This window comes from Exserohilum turcica (assembly GCF_000359705.1).
Source record: "Exserohilum turcica Et28A unplaced genomic scaffold SETTUscaffold_5, whole genome shotgun sequence".
NCBI classification, from domain to species: domain Eukaryota; kingdom Fungi; phylum Ascomycota; class Dothideomycetes; order Pleosporales; family Pleosporaceae; genus Exserohilum; species Exserohilum turcicum.
Genome location: NW_007360266.1, coordinates 2,041,309 through 2,049,898, shown reverse-complemented (window position 1 = coordinate 2,049,898; position 8,590 = coordinate 2,041,309). Strand labels below are relative to the sequence as shown.

Sequence of the window (8,590 nt, the reverse complement as noted above, 5' to 3'; positions counted from 1 at the left end):
CCAAGCCTGAAATAGCGTCGCCATACTTGCGCTTCAACGGCGAGAAGCAGGCGACGTCAAGAGGCTGCAACAGGTGAGACGAGTGCGCAGGCATGTAGAGAAGCACAATATTCTTCTCCTTGCAAAGATCTTGGAAATCGACAGAGCAGTGGCTCTCATGGCCATTGATAATGAGCAGTTAATACCCACCCACAGTAGAGCTCTTTGTATAGGTATCAAAGTGCTCTAACTAGGCAAGACTAAGCTAATTATTTGTCTAGCTATTGGGACTGACTTCAAGAACCTAGTTGGCAGGCAAATCCTTAAACTAGACGTTGATAAGCACCTTGCCCGCAAAGACAACGAAGGGTGGTATTTGGCGACCTGACGCGCCCACGCCTTGGATCACAGTAACCCACTCATGGTTGCCTGGCTGTATCCGCTTCTTTTTCTTATATCCTTCTGATGCTGTGATAACTAACTGTGATAAAATCTTGCCCATCATAAAGCCAGTCTTGTTAAAGTTGTAGATATCGTCGTCCACAATACCCCACTTCTGCCTTGTCGCCTGGACTAAGTCGAACCAGCGCTGGATAGCCACTGGATCCTCGTAGGCGGCTCGCTGGTGATCATAGGGACGGCTCTAGCGCGTACGGAGCTTAGGAGTCCGCTTAACGAAGTTGTCAACCCAGTTCTTGCCAACAGGGTTGCCACCACGCTCCTCCAATAGTTTATCAGCCATTACTCGAACGTCAAGCTTTGTAGGCGCAAATCCTCGCGCAGACTCTTCAAGAATACGCTCAACTATAGCCTCCTCTTCTAGCTTATCTAGACGCTTCAATTTCGGCTCGCAGTTGCGTTGAGGGCGCTTTCCAGCGCGTTAATCAGATAGAGTTCTTTGTAGGACGTTGTAGATAGTAGTAGCACGGTTTACACTCTAAACACGTTGCGACTAGACGTCAAAAAGAGTAAGTTGAAGATTAGATTTAGAATATATTAATAGACAGTTGCGTTGTTGAGACATCACGCGTTATAGTGATGAAGTTGATGGGCTGGTGGGGCGTTAGCGACTCGCTTGGGTTAGCGACTCACTTGTGAACCACGTTATATATATATATATATATATTACCCTACATACATATGTAGCTTCTAGAATATACGTTATACTTGGCGTAACACGTATCCATCTACCTTTCACCAAGCTTGGTACTGATGGATTTATTGGAAAGTTGATGTTTAAATGCTGGAATGTATGTGAGACATTTTAGCTAGTAGGGAAAATGACGGGTGGTTGGTAGTGTGTGATAGTATCTAAGTAGTTGCGTGTTAAAGGGTATTTGGGAATGGGATTTTGGAGGGGGAGAAGGGGAAGAAGAGAGAAGGGGAAGAAGAGAGAAGGGGAAGAAGAGAGAAGGGGAAGAAGAGAGAAGGGGAAGAAGAGAGAAGGGGAAAAAGGAGAAGAGGGATTAGGGGGTTAGGGAAAAGTGGGGATGGGTAATTGCAGCGTGGTGGTAATAGAAGTGTTAATAACAGCATAGAACAGCTATACACACCTACGTTCAAGTAAGAGCGCGTGATTGTTCGCCAGAGTACTATACTATGATATGATACAGATCCTGATAATGGTGGCGGCATGTATATCTTTTCTTCGGTATTATTTGTGATGAAGAGTAAGTAGGTGTATGCTTTTCTGAGTTTTCTGGGGGGGGGTTGCTTTTTCGCTAATCGAATTTGGCTATCAGTTTTGATAAAACACATGGATAGGATTGAACGGGCTTCTATCACCTGCCAGGTTCACAAATAGTCAGTAGATGTATAAGGAGGGGGTGGTTTGATAGCAGTATTGCTCAGAGCAGTGCTGTGAGGAAGTAACTTCTTGGATACTTTTATTCTGTTTTACAAGTTTTTTTCTAAGCACCATGGTAGCGAGCGAATACTGCAGCACAAAACAAGTCAGTGGATAGTCTTTTGATCCGTAATCGGTGGGAAGGCAAGATATCAGATAGAAGAATAGTAGCTGTCGTAAGGCTGCTGGAGTGGGAGGTGGGTGGTTTTCTTCCATCTATCATGTCTTTCGTATTTATACTCCAAAACTCAGTCACGTGCACCACACTACACCACAGTAAGCCTTGTATTTAATAGGGTGGATATACGTCCTTTTGGTATTGCGGAAATTACTTCGTCTTGATTCAAAGTGTTGGAATATACGGCATATGAGTCGCAGGGGTTTGGGGGAAGATGCGCGTGTGCAATTCATGCATATAATGATATGTTATATGTCTAGTTTCTTAAGTCTGAGCTTAAATCACTACTTGGGTATTATGAATCTTTCTCATTTTATTTGATGCTCTAGTGGCATGTACACGTCCAGTCCGGCAATCTGACTCAGAAGACTCTGGTCAGGGGTTTGTATGCATGTGATTGATCTAGTGATAACAACCCTGTCATTTTCTCTTGGTACTCTTGTCGCAATGTCTGCATAGTGGAGTGTTTCTACTCAACACAGGATGTTGTCCACTGTTTTCACGTGTCCTGAAGACTAGATTGAACGCACAATCTCCACCCTCGCAGTTTGTCGTCAAGTATTTGGAATCAAGTCTGCAGCCACTAAAACGATCCTTTCTTCTTGCCGTGGCTGTGAAACTGTAAGAGGCAGCTTGAAAGTACATTTTGCTAGGTAGCTGCTGAAGGATATAGTCATGAGAAAAACAAACCCCATTCAGCTAACTAAAAATCGGAGTGAAGACTATGCATCGGATGTGGAAAGCTTGTGTCATAATAGACCCTGGGCCTTGCATAGCTAGGGCATCAAAACCACGGTACTGCAAGGTACTATCGGCAGCCACTGAAGCATGCTGTGGCTTTGAAATGATCCAATCCTAAGAAGCACCGGAGGCAGCCACAGGCAGCCACAAGCCATATGTCCATCTGTCATGGCATGGCAATCGGAATGGAGCATTCTCTTGACTCGGACATGAAACCATAGGCCTAGTCATGGTTCGTCTTGGCCTCGTGGCAACATGCTCGTCCCGAAGGCGTTCAGGCACAAGAAGCTTACCCGGCTTGGGGAATCCTGGTAAGCCATGAGATGGAGCATGCACCCTGCCCATCTCGAACGCTCGGAAAATTGCTTTTACTAAGCTTACCTCGAGTTGGAGAATGGGCGATTTTGCAATGCAGCTGTTCAGCCAGCAGGGCAGAGTTGGATCTTGGAAGTGCCCTGACCGACCTGCTCTGTGGGCAAATGAGAGAGGAGGAGGGGAGAGATGCAGCCGTAGCTCATGGGGCGCATTGATCGATCTACCAGCGATCTGCGTCGGGCGGATGGATGCAGATGCGACGCGATACGGCGCGATGGATGCGAGCAGCGCCGGCGTGGAGGCTCACAGCTCACAAGCGATCGATTGCGCGCTAAGCCCAGCGCGGCCTAGCGTCGGCTCTCAGGATGGCGGCACCCGTGTCCGCAACTGCAAGCCGCTCCGTCCTCGCCCGCCCGCCGCCCGCCGCCGCCTTCTGGCCCTTCTTTCGCATACAAAACTGCCCTCGCTCGTCCATTTCGCTGCCGCCGTACGTGCAAGTATCGCACTACTAGCCCTTTGTGGGCGCTCCGCATCCCAAGTGGCAGCGCGTTGCGACGCTCTCTCCTGATTCCAGCACAGGCATGCTCGCGTACACTACGTCTTACGGCCTCGGTAATGAAGGTCGCCTAGAGACCCCGGTGGATAGAGACGACCGGCCTAAAAGACACTGCTGCTGGGTACACACTGGCCGGCCAGGGTAAATATGACGACCCGCGTGTACTCGCCGCCGTTCGCATCGCTGCGCAGCCCATGCAGGCCCGTCCAGGCCTGTCAGACATCCATAATTGTAGACGCAAGCTTCGAAAAAAGAGCACTACTGTTCGGCCGGGCTTGATGGCTTCACGGCCGTATGGCCATGTTTGGGAGCGTTGGAGCCTCTGCTGTGGCATTGGAGTAGGGTGCAGTTACGAAGCTAGGCTTTGATTCCCCATGGGGGGGGGGGGGGTGAGGGGTCATTGCGCCAGCCTGGCCTTCTCTGACCAAGTGGGACTTTCATCCGGTGCATCCTCCACTCACCGGGCCTTCTCACCGACCACATACCAACTAGCTGGGTCTAATTTCAAAGAGGCAGGCAGCTTGGAGAGGGAGCTTGGAGCACCGGTGCCGTCCTGGAGATGCCATACATATCCCCTTGTGCCGGAATACAAAGAGCCACGACCTAGAGTAGTGCGCAGAGCTACGGTCGGCCATCCCAAACTCGCAATGTGCTCTACCAAGATTCTTGTCGCTTTCAGCGCAGCAGTTGGATCGACTTTGGCTCGCACAGTGCCCGAGTATGCGCAGATCATCAACCAAAAGAACTTTAATGTCCTGCCAGTCGTTCCCGCGCCCTCCCAGGCGAATGCGACAACCGTACGTCTTCACCTTGTGCAGCTACCAAGACTTTGCATCTTCTGACCAGAGCGCAGCTGTTCGTATGGCCCGGCGTGACGGAAGAATCGCTTCTCGCCAAGCCCTTCCACATCTATGACGACGAGTTCTACCAGGTCATTGGCGACAACCCATCTCTGACTACCATCGCCACTTCACCGTCTGACCCCATCTTCCACGAGGCCGTCACCTGGCACCCTGATGCCGACGAAGTTTTCTTCGTTCAAAATGCCGGTGCTCGTGCTGCGGGTACTGGACTGAACAAGTCTTCCATTATCCAAAAAATCTCCCTTGCCGATGCCGAGAAAGTGCGTCAAGGGACCCTGAAGGAGGTACCAATTACCGTGGTCAACACGGCAAACCCGCAGATCATCAACCCCAACGGTGGTACCAACTACAAAGGGCAAATCATTTTTGCTGGTGAGGGTCAGGGAGACTGGGCGCCGTCAGCCCTTTATGTCATGAACCCTGCGCCACCCTACAACACGACGAGTAAGCAAATCCAAAGACGACAAATATTAGCGAGCATCTGTACTAACAATCAATAGCCCTGCTCAACAACTACTTTGGCCGCCAGTTCAGCTCGCTTAATGATCTCGTCATCCACCCTGTGAACGGCGATCTCTACTTTACCGACACGCTGTACGGCTACCTCCAGGATTTCCGGTTTTACCCCGGCATCAGAGAGCAAGTGTACCGATACAACTTCGACACTGGCGCTGTCACCGTTGTGGCTGATGGTTTTGGCCACCCTAATGGCATTACCATGTCCCCTGATGGCAAGAAGGCATACATCACTGACACGGGAATTGGCAACGCCTTTTTCGGCATCAACACGACTGCGCCTGCATCCATCTACTCGTACGATGTTGCCATGGATGGCACTTTGAGCAATCGCCAGACGTTCGCTTTTATTCCATCTTTGTTCCCTGATGGTATGTATACAATCAACTCCAGAGAGGACGATTGCATTTGCTGACATGATGTGCAGGTGTCCACACTGACTCGGTGGGCCGTGTGTATGCTGGTTGTGGCGATGGCGTCTGGGTGTTCAACAGCGCGGCCAAACTCATTGGCAAAATTTACACCGGAATGACGGCAGCCAACTTCAAGTTTACTGGAGACGGACGCATGATCATCACTGGACAGACCAAGCTTTTCTACGCCACTTTGTACGCGTCTGGACCACCCATACAATAGACATTGTGTCCTTGGGAGTCATTAAAATAGTGCACTTTGTTAAAACTGTCAGCCGTAACTGCATTCTGTTACAAACTACTAGAATATACGTAAATATAATGTAATGCTATTATACCGCAGCTTGCAGATCCTGAGTGGAAAAAACAGCAGAGACCAATGATGGTGCAGCGCATAGACCAAATCGTCACAGTACGCTTGACCTCGCCCTATACGAGCCGCTACCGACTAACAGCCTTGACGCTAGTTGTAGTCAAAGCTTGGGAGGCAGCGGACCAAGTCATGTTATGCGGAGCTCGGGGCTGCGTTATGGATTGGCTTTTGCTCGCCATTGCCAAGCACGGCGGCGCAGCAAAAGGGCCGACGCATGCCCGATTGGGAATAGCCATGGAGAATTAACTTCTAACCACATATGAACGCGCGGACTCGTGCACGCTGTGCCATGCTGACCTCCACGAAACCAGTCAAAACACGGTGCGAGACGCGACTCTGCGTTTGAGCCACGGTTTAGAGTTTGGCAACATGACCTTCACCCGCGGAGCCCGCCTACCGCGTGTCTCGCTCCCACCCATCAACCCGCGAGATCACCGATCTCAGGAGTGAGCGTCTGCTTAGGCTCTACATGTAGAATACCTACATGTCGGCTGTCCTTGGCATGCCAAGGTACGTTCAAGTGGAACTGGCTTCTGCTGCCTCCTTCGCCATGCACACATCCCCTTCTGGCTTGACAGATGGCTCCTGGTCATTCGGCCACCAGGCTGCCCATCTCCGCTGCAAGGGACCATTGCATGACACGTACGTCTGGGACAGATTAGGGCATAATTCATCCAGGACTATACCGCCTAGTTCGTCTTTCCCAATGTTATCTGCCGGTGAGCTGACGCCCAACCACTAGGTGTAGTAGGGCACTCGGCTGCACCGCATATCTAGCCTTCGTATGCCGTTGTGCCGGGGGCGGGAAATGTCTCCCACTTCGGCGGGTACTCCTACGACAGACGTGATACACTGCTTTATTCTACCTATCCCCCCCTCCAAACGGGACATGACATGAACATTCCAGATTCGCCAAGCCGAGTGTGAGTGTGAGTGTGCATGAATCCGCGGAGCAGCCTATAAGGCACCATTTTCAGTGTTCAAAGACAGCCACAGCCAAGTACTGCATCAAAAGGTAGCACCTGTCTGTTTGCGTCGAGTCTGATGGCCAAGCGAAAGGACCGATTTCTAGAAGAGCGGCAGGGGTGGCAAGAATTGCCTAATCTCCCAAACAACTATGTACGAATGGGTGCAATCCCCCAACCGAGGGCGAGGCATCGCCAAGGATATCATTCCACGCGCTGACCCAGTTCCGCCGTTCTCGAGCCACCTGAGACGGGCAGATCGACATCAGGCCACGAGTCGATCCCCTGTCAGCCGGAAACCCCCGCATGGAACAAGGGTTCACTCGGCTGCTTCGATTGATACATAGCCACCCCTGCATTTACGGCTCGCCAACGAAGAAAACATGGCCGTTTTAGATGCTTCTTTCTTTATGGATGACTGGGCTACGGTACTCGATGTATGCCAAGACAAGGGAAGGGCGGGCGGGCGGCTTGGTCTTCAAGCACATGGGGCCGCTCTTCCCCAGATCCACTCTCTTATTCACTCCACCCGACGTCTGATCACCTCTTCCTTTTTTACGATTCATTGCACTGCCTATCATGGCAAAATCGTTCCCTATCGAGAAGGTTGTTGCGGCCGCTTTTCTCAGCATCGCCCTTTACAATTTTCTCGAACTTAATGCCTACATCTTCACTTCGTTCAAGCGGCGACGAGGTCTATATTTCTGGTCCTTTACCGTTGCCACATATGGCATCCTGTTCAACGCCGTCGGATATATCCTCATGCACTTGGCTGCACTCAAGGAGAAGAACATTTTCGCCACCTTCATCCTCCTAGGATGGTGCATGATGATCACAGGCCAGTCGGTAGTACTATATTCACGACTGCACATTGTGGTGCACAATCTCAAATGGCTACGATACGTCCTCATCATGATTATCACCAACGCAATCTGGCTGCACATCCCCATTATTATCCTGGTTTACGGTGCCAACTCGGACACCCCACAGCCCTATGCAAAAATCTACAACATATACGAACGGATTCAACTCAGCGTCTTCTTCGTCCAGGAACTCATTATTTCGGGTCTATATCTCTTCGAGACGACCAAGCTGCTCCGCCTTGAACGCACAATCGGACACGTCAGCACTCGAACACTGCTTTACCACCTTATCTCAGTCAACATCCTCGTCATCATGCTCGACTGCAGTATCCTGGGCCTCGAGTTTGCAGACTTCTTCGAGATCCAAACCTCGTGGAAGCCGCTTGTCTATAGCATTAAGCTCAAGCTTGAATTCAGCATCCTCAGCCGCCTGGTCAAATTGACCAGGAACGCGAGGAGTGGGAACGCTGGCAACTCCTATAGCAACGCAGTGCACACTGGGGGCATGCCACTTGGCACCATGAAGGGAAAGAGCAACGCACATCGGTCCATGGTGGGTACGGGTACGGATGAACGAGACAACTGGGAGATCAAAGTCGGTGGCGGCCCGAACCACATGGAGACGAGGCCATCGCAGGTCTTGAAGATAACAGAATTCATGGTGCAGAGTCACAGCCGGCCGCCGAGCATCGCAAGCCTCGCCGAGAGTGGGAAGAAGATACTGGCACACACGCATACGCAGGAGCTGCACGAAAGTGACTAGCCTAGCGCGTCGTCGTCGGTGTCGTCTGGTGTGCACTCGCCTCGATATGATGACCGGCCGCAATGGCACTAGAAAACGGCTATCCTCACCCTATTCTCCTTTGTAATGTTTTTTATTTATTTATTTTGTACTTCTCACGAAAGTAGTTACGAAGCCGATCGATACCAAGTCTGTTTTATTATCCTTGTATGCAACTTCTCTCAGTTCGCTCCCACCATC

At 50.7% G+C, this 8,590-nt stretch overlaps 2 protein-coding genes across 2 annotated transcripts; both read left to right on the top strand.

Annotated features, from left to right (window-relative positions):
- Positions 1–4,228: 4,228 nt before the first annotated feature.
- Positions 4,229–5,747, top strand: SETTUDRAFT_164883 (uncharacterized protein). Its single transcript, XM_008031054.1, has 4 exons — positions 4,229–4,412; positions 4,469–4,922; positions 4,979–5,365; positions 5,422–5,747. The coding sequence occupies exons 1-4, from the start codon at positions 4,263–4,265 to the stop codon at positions 5,628–5,630; spliced, it is 1,200 nt and encodes a 399-aa protein (XP_008029245.1). The 5' UTR covers positions 4,229–4,262; the 3' UTR covers positions 5,631–5,747.
- A 1,471-nt stretch (positions 5,748–7,218) lies between these two features.
- SETTUDRAFT_173130 (uncharacterized protein) lies at positions 7,219–8,371 on the top strand (the record flags this gene model as incomplete). Its single annotated transcript, XM_008031053.1, has 1 exon — positions 7,219–8,371. Exon 1 carries the CDS (start codon positions 7,325–7,327, stop codon positions 8,369–8,371), a length of 1,047 nt encoding a protein of 348 aa, XP_008029244.1. The 5' UTR covers positions 7,219–7,324.
- Between the last annotated feature and the right edge of the window lie 219 nt (positions 8,372–8,590).

Excerpts from the sequence above, each read along its gene's own strand:
- SETTUDRAFT_164883 (XM_008031054.1), top strand. The coding sequence starts at position 4,263 with ATGTGCTCTACCAAGATTCTTGTCGCTTTCAGCGCAGCAGTTGGATCG. Across the intron at positions 4,413-4,468 it reads CCCAGGCGAATGCGACAACC|CTGTTCGTATGGCCCGGCGT; the intron begins GTACGTCTTCAC and ends ACCAGAGCGCAG. Across the intron at positions 4,923-4,978 it reads GCCACCCTACAACACGACGA|CCCTGCTCAACAACTACTTT; the intron begins GTAAGCAAATCC and ends AACAATCAATAG.